We start from the raw sequence: 20,051 nt of genomic DNA, 5'->3' as shown, positions 1-20,051 counted from the left end.
TTCATTTCGTACAGTGATGATAGTAATGGTGATGAAGATGGGTCAGATAATATAGAACAAATAGATTACAGTTGTGTGAAAAGGAATAAGATTGATCCACAGGACTGCTCGCGGTCCTTTCTTAATAAACGTATGCATATTTAATGCTTGCAGACAGACATACATATACATATCTACACACATACATACACACACACACTATATATATATATGTGTGTGTGTGTGTGTGTATGTATGTATGTATATATTTTGTGTGTGTTTGTATTGACTGTAAAAGAACCGTGAATTTTTTTTTATTAATTCAGTCCATTGTCCACATTCTATTATTCATTTTATAAGTGAATCAACCATAACAGTTTATACGTATTAACTTTTGTACTTGTAACTAATTTTGCCATAAGTTTTCCCGTTTATTTTGATATTAAGTTTTTCTTTTTTAATAATTCCAATGTTTATACATATTACTGAGTCTACGTGTCACATATTTCAATGGTGTTATAATTGGCTGAAGCCTTTAACGTTTTTCTTTCTTTATTGCTTTACGTCAGTATTAGTTTTCATGTCTAATTTATTTTGGTTTAACTGAATGATTTACTCTCTCTCTCTCTCTCTCTCTCTCTCTCTGGTAATGAATTAGGTATACGTAAGTTTTAGTTGATCGTTGTGTTGTGGGTCGCAGATGTTTGAGAGAGAGAGAGAGAGAGAGAGAGAGAGAGAGAGAGAGAGAGAGAGAGAGAGAGAGAGAGAGAGAGAGAGAAGTGTATTTGTTACTCCGCCAGAATGTAAACAGTACAGAAGCAGGGACTGCACCCAAGGACCCGTAGTCGAAGGGGGTCCGGACTCGGCTGTCCATGGGGGTGGTGGGTGGGGAGTTTAGATGCGCCCCTCCCCTCCCCTTCCCTTCCCCCAAGGTGGGGAGGTGGGAGTCTGGAAGTGGTTCTTGTTCATGCAAAATTCCTAAGACGGTCCCTATGATACGCTTTCTATCTTTAGTGAATCTGTTCCTCTTAGCCAAGAATTACACTTAAATGGATTTTTATTTTTCTTTCTTATTGGTTTCGCTTTAGCTGCTGACCTATTTGTGCCATTTAATATCTTGAGCTATTATCGGATTTACCCCCTAATTTTGTATTAGCTCTAGTGTATTTATACTCCGTTGTGTTTTTAAGGTATGGTCGCGTTTCAACCTTTTGTCGCAAGCGAGACTTTTTATGTCGTTTATGGTCTTAATTTATTCGTACCATTTATGTTCAAATTCATTTTTCTTCAGTTTATCTGTTCCCTTTAACCTCTGTTTTGCAGTTTTGTTTATTTTATTTTTTTTAAATACTTGCCCCTAACTTCTTTTTCTCTCTTTTTTTCGTAAATTTTCGTAATTTGGTTTCTTTTGCCTTTGTCTTTCTCTTAGCTGGGAAGGCGTCCCTTTCAACTGTAGTTTCCCAGTTCCCTCTTTTCCGCGAATTTTATTCTTGCCTCGCAGTTCTTTCTGTGTCCTGCGTTAATCCGGGCTCTCAGGTGTAGTTTCCCTCTCCTCTCCTTTTCTTTAGTTTATGAGTGTTGCTGAGCTTCATTCACTCTTTTTCCTGTTTGTCTATTGTTCTGATATATTCTGGCCTGTAATTTTTGTCAGGGTTACATTTGTGTGTTGTAGTTTTCTGTAAAAGAAAACTATTGTCCGTCCGTCCGCACTTTTTCCATCCGCCCTCAGGTCTTAAAAACTACTGAGGCTACAGGGCTTCAAATTGATTTGTTGATCATCCACCCTCCAATCATCAACCATACCAAATTGCAGCCCTCTAGCCTCAGTAGTTACTATTTTGTTTAAGGTTAAAGTTAGCCATGATCGTGCGTCTGACACCGCTGTAGGTGCCAACAACAGCATGCCACCACTGGGCCGTAGCTGAAAATTTCATGGGCCGCGGCTGAGAGTTTCATACAGCATTATGCGCTGTTACAGAAAACTCGGCGCATTTTTTACTTGTTTATTTCTTCCCCCTGTTAGCTTTGTTTCTGCAGCATTAGCTGATGAAGGTCATTCTGCTTCTTATCCTTCCTGTTCTTTGTTTATCTTGGCTATTTGTCTTGTTCTTTTTGACTAATTGTCTTGTTCTTTTCAATTTACTCGTGTGTTTCAGGATTTCATTCTGTTTGTTTTCTGGTTAATATATTCCTTTTCATTTTAATCTGTTTTCTCACCTATGTTTTCATTTCTATTTGAAGGTTCTTTCAGGTGTTGTTGTCCTTTTAAATCTCGAAATGATTCGTAATTTATCCTTTTTTATATATTTTTTCATTCAATCTTTCTTTCTGTGGTTATTTTTATACGTTTCTCAATTACTTTCATTAATTCAGTTGTTACGAATATTCATGGTAATTCCCGAGGCAGCTGTGCTTATAGGCTTACTCTGCACTTTCTGTAAGTTAATACCTTAGACTTACCTCTGACGCGTCTGCAGAAAACACTTTAAATTATCGAGTCACATTTTCCCCAAGATCTCTGGATTCGTCCAACTTGATGCTTCTGAGCTTCGCCTTCCAGATGGCACATGAATTATCTATCGGGGGCTAAGCGAGAAACCCATCTGTATTCCGCTCCCTCAAGCTCATAAGAGACAGACAGCTAGTTAACGATGCTGGCCAGGTAGATTTGGGATGCTGCAGCGACGTCCAGAGAAAGGCTGAATATTCAGCGCGTTCGCTTTGGCGACAGGTGTGGGTGAATCTCTCCCGCATTGTTCTCGAGACAGTTTCACTTTCATTTCTGGCATACCGGTGTTAACCTCGATCTCCTTTTTTTTTTTTTTTTTTTTTTTTTTTTAAACATACGCGGAATGATTTTCAGGTTTTGTTTTGGATTCCAGCACGTTAAACTCAGAGTTTTATTTTCATTGTTAAGTTCGGATAAGCCAATCGATTACGATTGGTATAGTTGAAGGCTAGAACTCGTTGCTAAGCCATTGCTTTGCAGCGTAGTTGATGGACCCTATTTGGGTTTTAAGGATTAAAAGACTTGAATACATCACGCCCATAGTAAGCATCGACCCAAAAACCCTTTTTGTCATTCCACGGGGTTGATCGAGTTTTGGGTTGAAAGTGGAAGGCTGGTGTTCAGTACAGTGGGTAGTTCATGCGCTGATCTGTACAGAACCATTTTCCTCTATATGTTGGTGCCAAGCAGAGTGATTGGAGTTGGATAATTTAGGGATGGAATCCAACAAGATGCCTAAAAAAATAATTGGGGGTTGGAGGAGGAGGGTCAGAATACAAGCGCTGTACTTAACTTAGGTTGACCTAATTTGGATTTTAAATGTTTCGGATTGGAGAGTTGAATAAGGTGCTGTGTATATATCTGTTGCTATATATATATATATATATATATATATATATATATATATATATATATATATATATATATATATATATGTGTGTGTGTGTGTGTGTGTGTGTGTGTGTGTGTGTGCGCGTGCATGTGTGTACATTGTGGAAGTTTTAAGTACATGGGGTTTTATCCTTGATACATTTATTGAAAGATGATTGTTGGAGCGACTGTTGTTTGCCTTTCTTGGGAACGGCCCCTATTGAGGAAACTGTCTCAACATTTAATTAGGAAACAGTTTGCCAATCCTTATTTCCTCCTTTTTCCTCCCGTGCTGCAACCAGTTACAGTCGATTAACCACCAGGAATTTATTTCTCCGTCTTGGTCAAGAGAAAGATAATGAAAACGGATACTATTGTTTCCCCTCTGTTGACTTGAACTGTTGTATCTCGCTGTTTGGAGAGAGGATGGAATAACTAGGCCACAAGGTCTAGTATGTATGTATGTATATGATTGTGTATACTGTGTGTGTATATGTATATATATATACATATACATACACACACATATATATATCTCGTGGTTATGCATTGAATGTATATGTATCCATCAGTCTGTCATTTTTATCTGTGCTTACATAACGAATGGTCGCATACCAAGGGGATTATTCCCCCTCTCAGCACACAAACGAGGTTTGCATAAGTGTTTTGTGGTTAAGAAAACACGTTGATGTATTTGTTTATGCTTTTGTCCTTGTATTTGTGTTTGAAAACCAGCATGGAAGTTTCCCTTACCCTAGATTGACTAGATGAATATACGGTATGAATAATTTTATCGTTGGTCACACGTGATTCATTGCGGAAATTTTCTTTTAGTGATCACATGTAAGTGGATCATATTTATGGACGAGTTCTCACTATTTCTTGGGAATTTGCTTCGTTCTTGGTATATTCTTGTTATTTTGTAATTAATTAATTAATTTTTAATTATAAATAGTTTTTGTTATCTAAATAAACATCTCCAGTCATACTTTAATTTTGACGCTTTTCTTGTGTTGGAATTAAATCAGTTTTAATTAATTCAGTAATTATTATTTTTTTGTTATGTAAATAACAATCTCCAGTCATATTTCAATTTTGACGCTTTTCGTGTGTTGATCTCATCCTTGTAGTTTTTAGATAAATGTGCTATTCAATCTCCCTTTGACATCTAATATCATTGTTCTCCTCTTACGTAAGGAATCAGATAACGTGCGTTGTATGGTATATGGTATATTCCCGTTGTTTTTTATGGTATTGCTTTCACTCGTGTCGTAATGCATTGTTTGCTGTTACTTAGTAACAGACTGTTGTGATAGTAGAGGGAAAACCTTGAGTAACATATATGTACTGGTATAAGGAAACCTTGAGTCGCATATGTATTTCGAAAAGTGAATAGTATTGATATTAATGATAATTGGTAAATTAAGGAATAATAATAATAATAATAATAATATAATAATAATAATAATAATAATAATAATAATAAAATTATTGGTGAAGAAATCCACAGTGGTGTAGATGTAAATATATAATTTAGAAATATATATGTGTATATATAATTATATATATATATATATTTATTTATTTATTTATTTATTTATACAAAAAAAAGAGCTTTCGAGAACCTGCTGTATTCTCCTTCTCAAGGAGCAGATTCTCGAAAGTTCTCTTTTTTTGTATATATTTCTAAAATATATCTTTACATCTGCACCACTGTGGATTTCTTCACCATTTGAGTGACTCATGCTATTATTATTATTATTATTATTATTATTATTATTATTATTATTATTATTATTATTATTAGTCTGAAAACTGTTGGTAGTAATAGCTGTATTATAACCATAAGGTTAGCACATCAAATATAATACCAGTCTAATGTCTTCTGGTGTAATACACGCATTAGCTTCAGTTCTGTTTAATTAAACAGACATTGTCTGGAAACACTGACCGTTTAGAATATTCATTAAAACGACTGTCACTCATTCTCTGCGTATCTGATTATATTTAGCCAGTCTCCCTTATATCAGGAATACAAACTGTTATCTCAAGGTTGGTATGTTTTAGATTTGTAGATTCCGTTTTCTAAACGGTATCTATTTTTGGGATCTAATATTCTCGAAACTTTATATTTAGATATTTGTCTAATTTCCTAAATAACATTTGCATTTTTTTAGATACTTTTTATTCAAGTAACCAGTGTATATTTATCGTAATTCATATTTTCGAATTAACAGCTGTTTGTAGAATTTCCTATTTTCAGAATAAACATTATTTTCAAAATTTATTCTTAAAATCATTTGCGTTTTTTGGAAATCCTCTAATCTTCGTAATAAATATTTTCTATGGAATCTTGCTTTCTCCAAATGTTTTTCAGCGATTATTGTTCGTCACAATAACTGTTTTTATCATTAATCTTTGTTTTCCACATAACCATATTCCCAGATTCTCCTTTTTTCTAGCTTGTAGATATATTTGTATTTACAAAGTAACTATTATAAGAGATTACGCTATTTTCGACATACGTATATTTAGTGGGTATCGTATTTCGAAATCAAATATACATGTAGAGACTCGCCTGATTTGTAAATAACACGTAATTTCGTATTTCTGTTGCAGTTATTTTCGAGGTTCTCTTAATTACAGAAATAGCCATTTCCATAAATATTCTTTCTAAGAAAGTCATCCAGTTAAAGCCTTTCAGGACGAAATACCAGGAGTCCGAGCATCAAGTAATTGCAGTCCTTTTGTGGGAGACTCATCGTCCATTGTGTCGTTTACCTCAGCAAAGCTGTAGGTCCTTGTCCAAGGTTTGGTGCCTGCATCTAGAGATGACTTCCATTTCCTTTCCCGTAGGGGATAGTGCCGTCAGTGTACCTTAAGAAGGTTCTTTGCAGCGTCCCTTCGGCCCTTAGCTGCAACCCCTTTCATTCCATTTACTGTACCTCCGTTCATATTGTCTTTCTTCCATCTTACTTCCCACCTTCCCCTAACAATTGTTTCATGGTGCAACTGCGAGGTTTTCTTCCTGTTACACCCTTAAAACCTTCTGTACAACTCAATTTCCCTTCAGCGCTGAATGACTTCATAGGTCCCAGTGCTTGTCCTTTGGCCTAAATTTTATATTCCATTCCATTCCAGAGGTCCTTTATCCCGCACTCCGCTGGAATGTGGAACAGTCTCCCTGAGGATGCTGTTCAATTAGAACCTCGAAAGTTCAAGCGAGGATGCAATGCATTTCTGCCCTAAAACAATTCACCTTGCATTGTAACAATTTATTTATATTGTATGTGTTTATCTATTAATTTATTAATTTATCTTGTTTTTTCCTTTTCTAATACTTAATCTCCCTTTTCTCTATTTCCTATTATCTTCTGTAACTTCTTTCAAATGAACACCCTGTTCTTGGGAAACTTGAATTTCAAGTCAGTGGCCCCCTGTAGACTTGTTCCATATGAATAGAGGTTTATCTTCTGAATAATAATAATAATAATAATAATAATAATAATAATAATAATAATAATAATAATAATCATATATCTAAGAGGAGAAATTCTGCTATGTATTCAGTCTGGGTATACATCCCAAGAAGAGATTCAGCCAGGTACACTATAATGTATTGTGATTTTGTAGAGAAAAGATTTACCTGGGAATAAAATATTTATGAATCTTGCCATAATTTAGAGTTGAAACGGAGCTATACTGCTTGGTATGCTTCATTTATGGTTCTTTGCATTATAAGATCAGATCAGCTAGAAATACTTGATTTAAGAATCTGGGCATATATTTAGAGATATTAAGTTGTTGATATATATATATATATATATATATATATATATATATATATATATATATATATATATATATATATATATATATATATATATATATATACATATATATATATATTATATATACATACATATATATATGTATATATACACATACATATGAGTAGTGTGTGTGTGTGTGTGTGTTGGAAATATAAAGCACATACACACACATATATATGTATATATATATCTATAAAATAGAGAGAGAGAGAGATTTAAAGAAGAGATTTGGCTGCATATACTGTATTGTCCTGGATTTAAATTCAAAGATGAGATTTAGGCTGGAATACTGTAGAAATGGATCTGGTATATATTGACAAGTATTTATCAATGAGATATCGAGAGGTATGCTTTATTTATGAGTCTGGAGATGTATTTGGAGATGAAACTATTTGAAAATATGTTTTCCAGTTCTGAATATTTTTTTTAATATCAGGAGCATAATTAAGTTTTCATTCCTAAAGTATGAAAACGCATAAAATTTGATGTCCGTAGCGTGTAATTCTGATTAAATTTTTGTGAGAGACATCACGTGGATGACCTTGACATTTTAGAGCCATTACACATTTTTGTATGATTAATTTCTCATGAATACTGAAAAGTTATCGAGCAAACTTAAATCAATCGGTATGCATGTCGCTTATTTGCAAACTGGAGAAAGTATGCCGTTTCAGTAGATTCCTTCGGGACATTCTTCAGTTGGCTGTTACAACATATTTTTTGTTTCTTTCTTTTTATTTCTTTCTTTCTTTCTTTCTTTCTTTAAATCTTCAGCTGAAACCCCTTATGGACAGAGCTGACTGACTATGAACCGAAAAGGGATTCGGAGGGAAATCAGCCTGTAGAGAGAGTTATAAGAATAGGTGATAAATAAATAAATATGACGGAACAGAAAGTACAGTTCATACACCTGACATTCAGGATTATTTCTGCACAGCCTAATAACAAGTGCCATGTAATCCGAGAATGCTAGAATATGTTCATCTTAATTTGCGTTATGATTATTGCTACGAAGCTCCATAATTCGAGAATACAGCAAATTGTGATCAGTGGTGACTGCTATAACGTCCCACTTATTTGTGACGTGTATTAAGACACCTTTCATTTTTTTTTTCTGGATATTGAAAGCTGTGACATTTTCCTGGTTTCATATTCCGTGCATCATTTGTTTTAGAAATGTTCTAAGAATGTTGTAATGTCTCGAAGTTGTTGTAGAGTTCTTAAAAAGTTTTGAAATATGTTCATCGATACAGAAGTGTATTCAGAGTTAATGTGATGTGTTTTAGCATAGACTTCTTTAGCGCATTTCAAGGCGGCTATAATTTAGGTATTAGGGGTCTGTTGAAATTTTGCCAGAATTTTTAAAGAACTTTCATGACGTGATTGTTCTCTTTATTTCAGAATAGCAAACAGTAGTTGTAACAATCTTCTCAGTATTGTTATGAAGGTGTCTATGACAATCTTAAAGATTTTCCTGGATTATTACGTTGAGCAGTAACCAATAATTAATTCACAATATCATGCCACAGTGGTTGTTATCAAATATTATAATTGTGACAGGGTTTTGCATGATTGTTATGTCATAGTTTAGGATTGCAATAAACATATATAAGGATTTGTATGTTGAGTAATTGCTGATAGTTCCGAAGATCATATAACATGCCCATAGTATAAGATGCAATAGCATATAATTTCCAGTTGTTGTAGCGTGTAAAATATACAAATTCAGAGAATGTGCTAAAAATTGGAAAATAATTTCACGTTTAGACCATGTCCTTGAAATAGACGAATGAAGAAATTAGAAGTCATTCTGTTCAGCTTCTCAAGGTCCGTGCCCTTGGAAAGTGAACCCGCATTTTACCTCAAACCCCCGCCCCCTTCCCTTCCCCACCCCACCCCCACCCTAAAGGCGCTGTTGTCAGTATTTAATATTGGAAACATGATCGACCTTTCGCCGCTATTAAATATTCCAGTTCTACTTGTTTTTCGATTATCTTTCCAGGTTGTTTTTTATTATATATAATAACCTTTTGGATAAAAATTAAAAAGTCAGAGTCAAGACAGGCATTATACTACTTTTAAACTTACTGATGTGTTGAAAGCCAGACTTCTTCTTACCTTTGGTATATTCAGATAAATATTAAGGGATTTTATGCGAAAGTGTTGACACTTATTATCCGTTCAAGTGGCAAGCTAAAAGAATGACTGTAGAAGGTGCCAAGTGACTTATATTTTTCCCGTTTTATGTCAACGAAAGGAAATGTCTAGATCAAGATTTTCAGACTTTATCTTGGATTTTTGCTTTTTCATTTTAAATTGTTGATTTAGTTTGCCTTTCGAAACTCTCATATATTGCGTTCATTAATAATAGAATTACAATGATAATGAGAGTGTGTTTTAGAATTGCTGAAGCAGGTACTACAACTATAAATTCTCTTCACTGTTTTCCTCCATATATTCGAAATTCTCTTCACTATTTTCCTCCGTATATCGGAAATTCTCTTCACTATTTTCCTCCGCACATCGGAAATTCTCTTCACTATTTTCCTCCGTATATCAGAAATTCTCTCCACTGTTTTCCTCCGTATATCGGAAATTCTCTTCACTATTTTCCTCCGTATATTGGAAATTCTCTTCACTTTTTTCCTCCGTATATCCGAAATTCACTTCACTATTTTCCTCCGTATATCGGAAATTCTCTTCACTAATTTCCTCCGTATATCGGAAATTCTCTTCACTAATTTCCTCCGTATATCCGAAATTCTCTTCACTATTTTCCTCCGTATATCCGAAATCCTCTTCACTATTTTCCTCCGTATATCCGAAATCCTCTTCACTATTTTCCTCCGTATATCCGAAATCCTCTTCACTATATTCCTCCGTATATCCGAAATCCTCCTCACTATTTTCCTCCGTATATCCGAAATCCTCTTCACTATATTCCTCCGTATATCCGAAATCCTCTTCACTATTTTCCTCCGTATATCCGAAATCCTCTTCACTATTTTCCTCCGTATATCCGAAATCCTCTTCACTATTTTCCTCCGTATATCCGAAATTCTCTTCACTATTTTCCTCCGTATATCCGAAATTCTCTTCACTATTTTCCTCCGTATATCCGAAATTCTCTTCACTATTTTCCTCCGTATATCCGAAATTCTCTTCATTATTTTCCTCCGTATATCCGAAATTCTGTTCACTATTTTCCTCCGTATATCTGAAATTCTCTTCATTATTTTCCTCCGTATATCCGAAATTCTCTTCACTGTTTTCCTCCGTATATCCGAAATCCTCTTCACTATTTTCCTCCGTATATCCGAAATTCTCTTCACTATTTTCCTCCGTATATCCGAAATTCTCTTCACTATTTTCCTCCGTATATCCGAAATTTTCTTCACTATTTTCCTCCGTATATCCGAAATCCTCTTCACTATTTTCCTCCGTATGTCCGAAATCCTCTTCACTATTTTCCTCCGTATATCCGAAATCCTCTTCACTATTTTCCTCCGTATATCCGAAATTTTCTTCATTATTTTCCTGCGTATATCCTAGAGAGCACAATAAAGGAAAGCTTGTCTGGAAAGTCTGCTTAAATTACATAAGTAATTTTCCACTTCTGCATGAGAAAAGCGCTAATAATATGCAGACTATTACAAATGTAGAAATCTCATAGCCTAAATTTTAAAAAAAAATGGTAAAGATATCCAGTCAGTGGTTTTTGCAGGACGGGGTGTAATTTTTTTTTTTTTTTTTTTTTTTTTACATTTTAGCTTGTACGGGAATGCTTGTGTTGTGACGTAAGTGGTGACTAGGAACTTTCATTTTCCCCATCATGGGCTTATTGTGTTTCAGATATCAATGTCGACGTTATTCCTAGTTCCAGTCGGAGGAGGAATGTGATTATTATGATCCATGATGATAATAATAATAGTCATAATAATAATGACAATAATAATAATTATAATAATAATAATAATAATAATAATGATTACTACTACTACTACTACTACTACTACTACTACTATTATTATTATTATTATTATTATTATTATTATTATTATTATTATTATTATTGCGGTTGGGACCTCTAAAATAACGGCCCATCATTAGAGCGACCATGAAGAGAGCTGGTGAGAAGGAGTAATGACTAAAATTGACAGGTATGACCTATCAAAGATGTCCTTATCAATAACATTAATTTGAATTGAAGAAGGAAACCAGCTCTGCCGATAACTCAGTCAAGTGGCTGCTGTCTCCAAGGTCAGGTACAGGAGTGGGAAGGTTGGGGGGAGGGGGGTGGTTGTAGAGTGAAGAAGTACCATTCCCGTACTAATGGCGTGCTCATAACCTCATAATATAAGGGGTATGAGGTAAGATGTCCTTCCTTGTATTTATTTTTAGAAACAAGTACATAACAGTTTATAAACGTGAAGGAATATTACGACATATATTTGATATTACAAAATATAATTAGTGTTTTTCAAGGGTTAATCGAATGATAACTTTTAAGATATTTAGTTGATAAACTTCATAGGTTTGCACAATATTTATTCATAAAAATCTCATAATAGCAAGAATCAGTAAAATGGAGAAGAAATCCACTAATGGTGTAAGGGTAAATATATATATATATATATATATACTATATATATATATATATATATATATATATATATATATATATATGTGTGTGTGTGTGTGTGTGTGTGTGTGTAAATAAATTGTGTAAATTTTATATATATATATATATACATATATATATATATATATATATATATATATATATATATATATATATATGTGTGTGTGTGTGTATGTGTGTGTGTGTGTGTGTGTGTGTGTGTGTGTGTATATAATGAGAGCTTTCGATAACCTGCCCGATTCTCTTTCTAGGTTCTCGAAAGCTCCCGTTTCGTGTATATATTTTTAATATTTATTTACACTTACACCATTGTGGATTTCTTCACCACACTATCTACTTCTAAGACGCAAGCCTTATATCTCCCATTAACGCACAGAGCTGTAGAGATCTATTCGAATAGCAGTCAGAAAATTAATGACTGATCACATCATGTGATCTGGCGTCACCACGGTCAAGGGCACAAACGCCTGTAGCATTAAGAAGTGACAAGGAGGTATTGGTTTTATCTGTGAGAGATCTTAATGGTAGTTTCTTTCTTAAGCTGTTCAGATATATACGCTTTCTCGGCATAAGTAGGCTTATTTTTCTTTTTTCTTTTTTTCAGGTAAAGAGAGAGCTCGGTTGGTTACTATTTCCCTAACTGCTTGGTAAGTGTAAGTAGATTTCATTGTTAGAAATTGTATGTACTATATATATATATATATATATATATATATATATATATATATATATATATATATATATATATATATATTTATGTATGTATGTATGTAATTCCTGTATGTATGTATGTATGTATGTATGTATTAATTCCTTACTGATACAATACTTATTTCAGTTAATGATACATTGGATTGAATTCCCTTTCTTTCGTTTTCCAAATTCATAAATCAATTCTTTCCCTTGAATATGATTAAAAGATATTCACATTAGATATATCATTAAAAACATTCATCACCTAAGACACACTAGCCACAGTTCCTTAGGACGCTTCGTACTAACATCTGGATCCGAAATTTATCTATGTATAATAATAAAATCCGAGTGTTTGTCCTCCCCCGGGTGACAGTAGGGAGACATGACACAGCCACCCACCCCCTGCAAACCGGTTTGTCCACCCCTGGTGGGGGCGGGGTAGGTAGGGGAACTGGAGGGTAGGGGAGACATCCACCTTCCTCCTGCAAAACTGTCTGTCCGCCCCGGGTGGGGGCGGGGTTGTTAGGGGATCGGGAGGGTAGGGGTTTCAGCAGCGCGGGGTTTCAGCAGCGCCGGGTTCCAGCGCGCGCTACTGTATCCTAAATTTATTGTTAATAATTCACGAGAAACTTATTATATACTCATATTTTTTACATAAAGACTAGGCTTAATAACACTTAACTGGCATTTAATTGTACGATACACTGTATCCCGAACTAAACGTCAAGGGATTGTCGTTAATTCGGCGTGAACTAAAGATTAACCTTTACGCTTTTACTCAATAGTAATAAAATAATAATCCTTCCTGTTGCCGGGGAACACTGTTTTTTACTTTAGAGGTTCAAAGTGTGCTGTTTCCTGATTTATATAAATATTACATGTTTATCAGTGTAGTGTGTGTCGCAGTTTAAAGGTTGCTAGTTGGTTTCCACACTATTATTATTATTATTATTATTATTATTATTATTATTATTATTATTATTATTATTATTATTATATTATTATTATATAGAAAATGAACCCTATTCGTATGGAACAAGCCTACAAGGACCATTGACTTGAAATTCAAACTTCCAAAGAATATGGTGTTCATTAAAAAGAAGTAACAGAACTCAGTGGGAAATACAGAAAGAAGGGATCACTAATTTCTAATGTTTTGAGTAAGATTTATAGGAATAAAGATATGAAGTCAACACTTCTCTTATCTGAAATGGAGTGTCCATAATAAGTTTGACATTTTATGACCTAAGATTGTGTCGTAGACAGAATTTGATTGCATTGAACAATAGGAAATATTCACGAAGAATTTCTTATGCACAAGGGAACGAAATTGCCTTGGAAACGTCGATGGCGCGCAGGGGAATGGAAGTGCTTAAAGGAGATATGGAATAATAAACAACAGATAATAAATAATAATAAAGGAATGTCAATGAGTATTAGTGCAAAGCCTGCTTTTAAGTAAATGAAAACGCGTAACCAGATATCCAAACTATTTACCAAGTTAATGGAAATTCTCACGTGGAATATCAACAGCTACATAAGGGTATTGAAGTAATATATATTATGACGACTTCTGTGTAACGGAATGGAATTATAATTAAGAAATGTTAACCCGAAATAAATGCATGTCAGACCTTGTGTAAAATGTTTATATGTACCTGACGGAATAGCAACGCTCGCGAGAGCTGAAAACTAGCACAGAGGGGGAACGGGAATACCTATGTAAACTTTAGCTTCAAAGTATTTAAATGAACAACATTCATAATTGATAAGTTGTCAAGCGAACAGGGGTTCCCGTACACGGTGCCAAATGTCCAAAGTGAAACGGAATTGATATTTATCCATTTTGCTGAATTGTTTAAGAGATTTTGATGAAGAGGAATGGTTCATATAATATATATATATATATATATATATATATATATATATATATATATATATATATATATATATATATATATATATATATATATATTGCACTAGTAATAAGGAGGCTGATCAATCTGAGACTTAATCATTCGTATTTTAGATAATTATGAATTGACACTATATGCTTTTCCGTGTCATGCATGGTGGGGAGGAGGGGGGAATATTACAGTCATTATTATCCTTATAGAATTGTGAATTCATTTACGGTCACAAAAACAATGTGCAAATGCAGTACAAACTTTATTCTTATTATATTCAGTGATGTCGGGTTGATTTCGTACAAAAATGTTTCAAGAGCACGATGTTTGTCGCTTTTTTTAATTATTATTATTACGATCACTCACCTATTAATGTTAAGCCTTAAAACGGAAACTATTTTATCTTGAGTGAAGAATTTCAGATTTTCATTCTGGTTTCAAAGGCGCCAGATTGTTTAATTATTATTATTATTATATCAGTAGATGATACCTGTTCACATGGGACAAGCACACAGGGGCCATTGACTTGAAATTCAAGCCTCCAAAGAATGTTTGTTTCAACCTCCCACCCCAAACCTCACACTGCAGCAGTAACTGATCATTTTTCATCGCCCAGGGCGAGACGCGAACCCGCGACATCTAAGTCGCATTCACGACACTAACCACTATACCACTGGATCATCTAAAGGTTGTTCGTGAGTGGCAAGCAAGGGACGTGCTATTGCACTGGCACAAATTTTCTTAGTGGCCATAAATATATTCATATTTTTTATAAGAATCATGATTGTAATGCTTTTTTCCCCACACTGTCCGAGTGAACGTAAATGTATTCGTATTTTTATTAGAATGATAATGGTTGTAATGCGTTCCCCGAACGTAAATGGTTCATATTTTTATATATAAGAATAATAATGATTGTAATAATTTCCCCACACTTTCGTAGTGAACCTAAATGGTTCATATTTTTATTAAAATAATAATGGTTGTAATGCTTTTTTCCCCACACTGTCGGAGTGAACGTAAATGTATTCATATTTTTATAAGAATAATAATGGTTGTAATGCTTTCCCCACACTTTCGTAGTGAACGTAAATATGTTCATATTTTTATAAAAATAATAATGGTTGTAATGTTTTCCCCACACTTTCGTAGTGAACGTAAATGCTTCATATTTTTTTATAAGAATAGTTGTAATGTTTTCCCCACACTTTCGTAGTGAACGTAAATGCTTCATATTTTTATTATATAAGAATAATGGTTGTAATGCTTTCCCCACACATTTTTTTAGTGAACGTAAATGCTTCATATTTTTATTATATAAGAATAATGGTTGTAATGCTTTCCCCACACATTTTTGTAGTGAATGTAAATGGTTTAAATGGTTCATCTTTTGTAAGAATAATAATGGTTGTAATGCTTTCCCCACAATACCCTAATAAACGTAAATGAAATCATATTTTTATAAGATTAATAACCGCTGTAATGTTTTCCCCCCATGCATGAAACGAAAGGTATACCGTATCAGTTCACAATAAACTATCTGAAAACACGTTCTTATCACGTCTCTGACAGACCAGCCTCCTTACTACCAGTTTATTATTCCATGACATATCACAAGCACGTCACTTATTGTGATGGCAGAGATAGCATTGTCAGCGGCACAAATGGAATCAGAATGCCTCCGAGATACTGAAGGGCGGACACTGGCAGCGGCTGAACGGGGCTTTTATCTTTTATCAGGCCCTGAATTCCACGTCACGAGTTATGTCACGGTGAAAGGGAAAAGACCGAGTCATCATCCTGTCTACTGCTGGGCTTTTGGGCCTCTTCTTGACCTGTGTGGCCGCGTTCAGACGCGCGAGGTCTGTTGCGAGTTTCAGTTACGGTTTGTTTTTTTTTTTTTTTACAATGATCGGTGCTGACCAGACGCTTAACTCTAATCTCAGGAAGACATTTGCGGCAGTAATGTTACTGAAACAAAAATATTTTAGAGAAAATATGAAGCATGATTATGTAACCTGATCGAGGTAGTTTTACAGAAGGCTTGCAACCGTGCGTGATATATACGTGTATAACTGTGTATTCGTATATATGCATGCAAGTGTGTGTGTGTATATATATATGTGTGTGTGTATATGTATATATATACATACATATGTATATATATATATATATATATATATATTTTTATATGTGTGTGTGTGTGTGTGTGTGTGTGTGTGTGTGAATGGTAGCCTTTTTGTTGTCATGAAAGGAATAACGCCATGCTCTGTGGATCAAATTGTTCTTATCTAGGTTTCTACGACATTTCAGAAAATACCTCATTCGTATGGTGTGATATTTGAGGGTCCTTCATTTAAATATCCTGATAGTAGAGATACTGTAAAATAACCAAAGGTATTTCACGAAAGTATCAAGAAAGATCAATAATGGATAATATACTAATTTCATGACAGCACTTTCCCTTAATTTTGCAACGCTTGGCACCGTGGACAAACAACCCTAAAATTGTGCAATATTTCATGGGACAAACGAGGTCATGGAAACTTGCTCTGGAAGCTAGTCACCGTCTAGGCATCTTCCTTGAGTCCTTGCATACTTTAATGAAAAGTATTGGTAATATTTATCTCGAAGAGCATCCCATTTGTTTCAAATACTTACGGTGAAATATAGATGTGTAAATTCTGGTCTTCAAGATTATTTTCATTCTTCTCAAGCTGCTTCTTAAGGCCAGCAATGTGTGTGTGTGTGTGTATATATGTATATATATATATATATATATATATATATATATATATATATATATATATATATATATATATATATATATATATATATATATATATATATATATATATATATACATACATACAGTAATTGCTTTATAGGTTCCTCATTTGATCATTTGATTATCGTTTTGCTATCCAACCTCGCACCCCATCACGACAATGTTTTTTTACATTATCTCACCAGCCGTCTTTCCATTTCACAGAACGTGCATTTTGTGGGAAGGTTAAGTGACGTATTTGGAGCGTCAAGCCCTTTGTTTTTTGTATGCATTATTTTTTAACACATGCCACTTTTATGGATGACAGAGCGTCATCCAGCATCCAGGGAGGTGGGATTTTGGAAGGTGGGGGAGGTGGACAGGCGTTATCAGCATCTGGGCGTCCGGTTACGTTACGCCTTGCATAACCGGACGAAGGTCAATGTTAAAAGAGACCTCATTTACATCGGATTTTTTTTTTTTTTCAGCAGCGACACAAATTCCGAGATGGCGATCCTTCAAGGCGAGACGCCGTTGCTTGTCCGCTTGAATAATGGGCGGAGGAGAGGAAAGAAAAACATAAAAGATTGCGAATGTAACTGTGAAGTGACAGGAGTGCAACGGTTATTGTTTTTGTTCTAGTTTTTTTGTGTTATCTTTCCTTTATCATAACGTGCATTATATTCCTCGCCTGACAGCGTTCTGTGTATTCTGTTGCCCCCAAATCATTGTTTTTTCTCTCTTTCTTTTAGTTGTTGTGCTATGTGCAACATTTGTCCATTTTTTGCTTGTCATATGGGAAATTGTGTGGTAAGTGAAACAAATGCTTTTGTGCTATAGCACTTTGGTGTTTATATTATTTTTGCCGCCGTTATGTAATTAAGTGGTCTACTTTTCGTTTTATTCATATGTTTGTTATTTGGCCATTGTATAGAATATTTGAGTAGCATCGGTCATTTCTTGTATGTGTATAAGTATGCATATATATATATGTATATATATATATGATGTGTGTGTGCGTATGTATATACATACATATTTATATGTGTATGTATATATGTATAATTTTCATATATATATATACATGTATATATGAAAAGCTCATTGGTAACATCTATTTGAATGCGTTATTACCTTTTCTCGAAGTGAGTCTGTTTCTGAATGTTTGTGCGTGTGTTTCTGCGTTTGATTTTCCGTTTAAATGTGAGAGAGAGAGAGAGAAATATTGGGTATACAAACTTGATTATTTGTTGTATACAAAGTCCTAGATATTCAACTCCATGGTCACTTGATAAGAGATAAATCTGTAGTAGCATAAGAATTTTTTAATGAAAATATCTCCTTAGTGTTCCAGTTGGTGGCACCGAGGTCTTGGGGACTGCACCACACGCACGAGTTAACGAGTTCGAACCGACTAAAGATGAGAATAAGTTGTTGGCTGTTGTTGTTTTGGGGATCAGAAATTTGGCAAGGGTGGCTGCGATGCTTGGAGATTCGCTGTTTCTGGAATTACAAAATGAAAGGCGTACGTCTCAGAGAAGTCCGTTGTAATGGGAATCGGCTTGTAAGGCACGTAAATAAAGTTATATATATATATACGTAAATAAATATATATATATATATATATATATATGTATATATATACTGTATACATATATATATTATATATATTATATATATATATATATATATATATATATATATATATATATATATATATATATATATATATATATATATATATATATATATATATATCTGATCCACGACAATAATAGCCAACAGCAGTCAAATAGCAACATATATTTGTATATGTAAGTTGACAAACATTAAGCTACAAATGTAATTTAATATCCATTTCGCTCTACCTTGGAAATATTACCGAAAGGGAATTATAATTGATGAACGATTCGGCACCTGGTAGATTCGAACGCCCGACAGTAAGGTTCGACTACCGTCCCTGAAAGTCGTCGATCTGCACTGTTGGGGTTTCGAATTTCCCAGGTGCTGAATCGTTTATCGATTAAAATTCCCCTTCTGTGATATTCCTGAGGTAGAGCGGTTTAGATATTAAACGACGTTTGTAGGTCATCGTTTGTGAATATGAAAAAGTCACCGTGTATGTGATAAAAATATACGTACGTATGTGTGTATGTGTAAAAACTCGGTGCTTTATCCCTGTGCATTCCTGATCGTAAACATCAACAAGTATCCTCTTTGTTGTATAAAGAAAAAATGGGTCATCAATTAAGAATACAAAGATGCCTCGTTACCTGCGCCTGTATAAACGATTATTTTATTGTTGTCGCTGGACAACTGGATGCCTATTGATGTGAGGAGTAAATAGATTCCATTAATGGATGCACTGGAGATGAATTGTTCGGAACCTGATCCGATAATGGGCTGAACTCACTGCTGAATGTGAAAGGTAAAATTGACGGCAGGACGGTAAAAGTTTAGGATTCTTGATTGCAATGATCTGAATACAGGTGAACTGATCTATCTGTCAGTAGATGGCGCGCAGGATCTACGACGTCTCAAATACCGGGATTTCGGAAGGACGAGTTTTAGGTTTTGTGATGTCTGGGGAACTAGTGTTTAGATGTCTAAATGTTGGGGGAATTTTCTCTTTTTATATATGCTGAGTCAGGCCTTCATTTTTATTGCCTGTCTTGCCCATTGTACCTTTTAAAAGATTGACATTTGTTTAAATGTATATATATATATATATATAATTATATATATATATTATTTATGTTGGTCACATTATTTTCTCTACTCGTTTTATATATGCTGAGTCAGGCCTTCATTTTTATTGCCCGTCTTGCCCATTGTACCTTTTAAAAGA

The 20,051-nt window shown here is 34.3% G+C and overlaps 2 protein-coding genes across 2 annotated transcripts in view; one reads left to right on the top strand and one right to left on the bottom strand.

Moving 5' to 3' along the window:
• LOC136838473 (uncharacterized) overlaps positions 1 to 20,051 on the top strand; it is a 606,774-nt gene that overhangs the window by 283,542 nt on the left and 303,181 nt on the right. The gene's annotated exons all lie outside the window — the stretch shown is intronic.
• LOC136839052 (cilia- and flagella-associated protein 251-like) lies at positions 9,748 to 15,075 on the bottom strand. The gene is made up of 2 exons (XM_067104716.1): positions 15,006 to 15,075; positions 9,748 to 10,739 (listed from the first exon to the last, which is right to left on the bottom strand). Exons 1-2 carry the CDS (start codon positions 15,073 to 15,075, stop codon positions 9,748 to 9,750), a joined length of 1,062 nt encoding a protein of 353 aa, XP_066960817.1.

Source organism: Macrobrachium rosenbergii, chromosome 5, assembly GCF_040412425.1.
Source record: "Macrobrachium rosenbergii isolate ZJJX-2024 chromosome 5, ASM4041242v1, whole genome shotgun sequence".
NCBI lineage: Eukaryota > Metazoa > Arthropoda > Malacostraca > Decapoda > Palaemonidae > Macrobrachium > Macrobrachium rosenbergii.
The sequence above is the reverse complement of the archived record's forward strand: the minus strand, read 5'-3'. Positions and strand labels throughout refer to the sequence as shown.

Bases quoted from the DNA above. Each gene is read 5' to 3' on its own strand.
- LOC136839052 (XM_067104716.1), bottom strand. From the start codon at position 15,075: ATGTCGCGGGTTCGCGTCTCGCCCTGGGCGATGAAAAATGATCAGTTA. The intron at 10,740-15,005 runs GTGGGAGGTTGA...TGTGCTCTCTAG, and splicing joins GCTGCAGTGTGAGGTTTGGG to GATATACGCAGGAAAATAAT.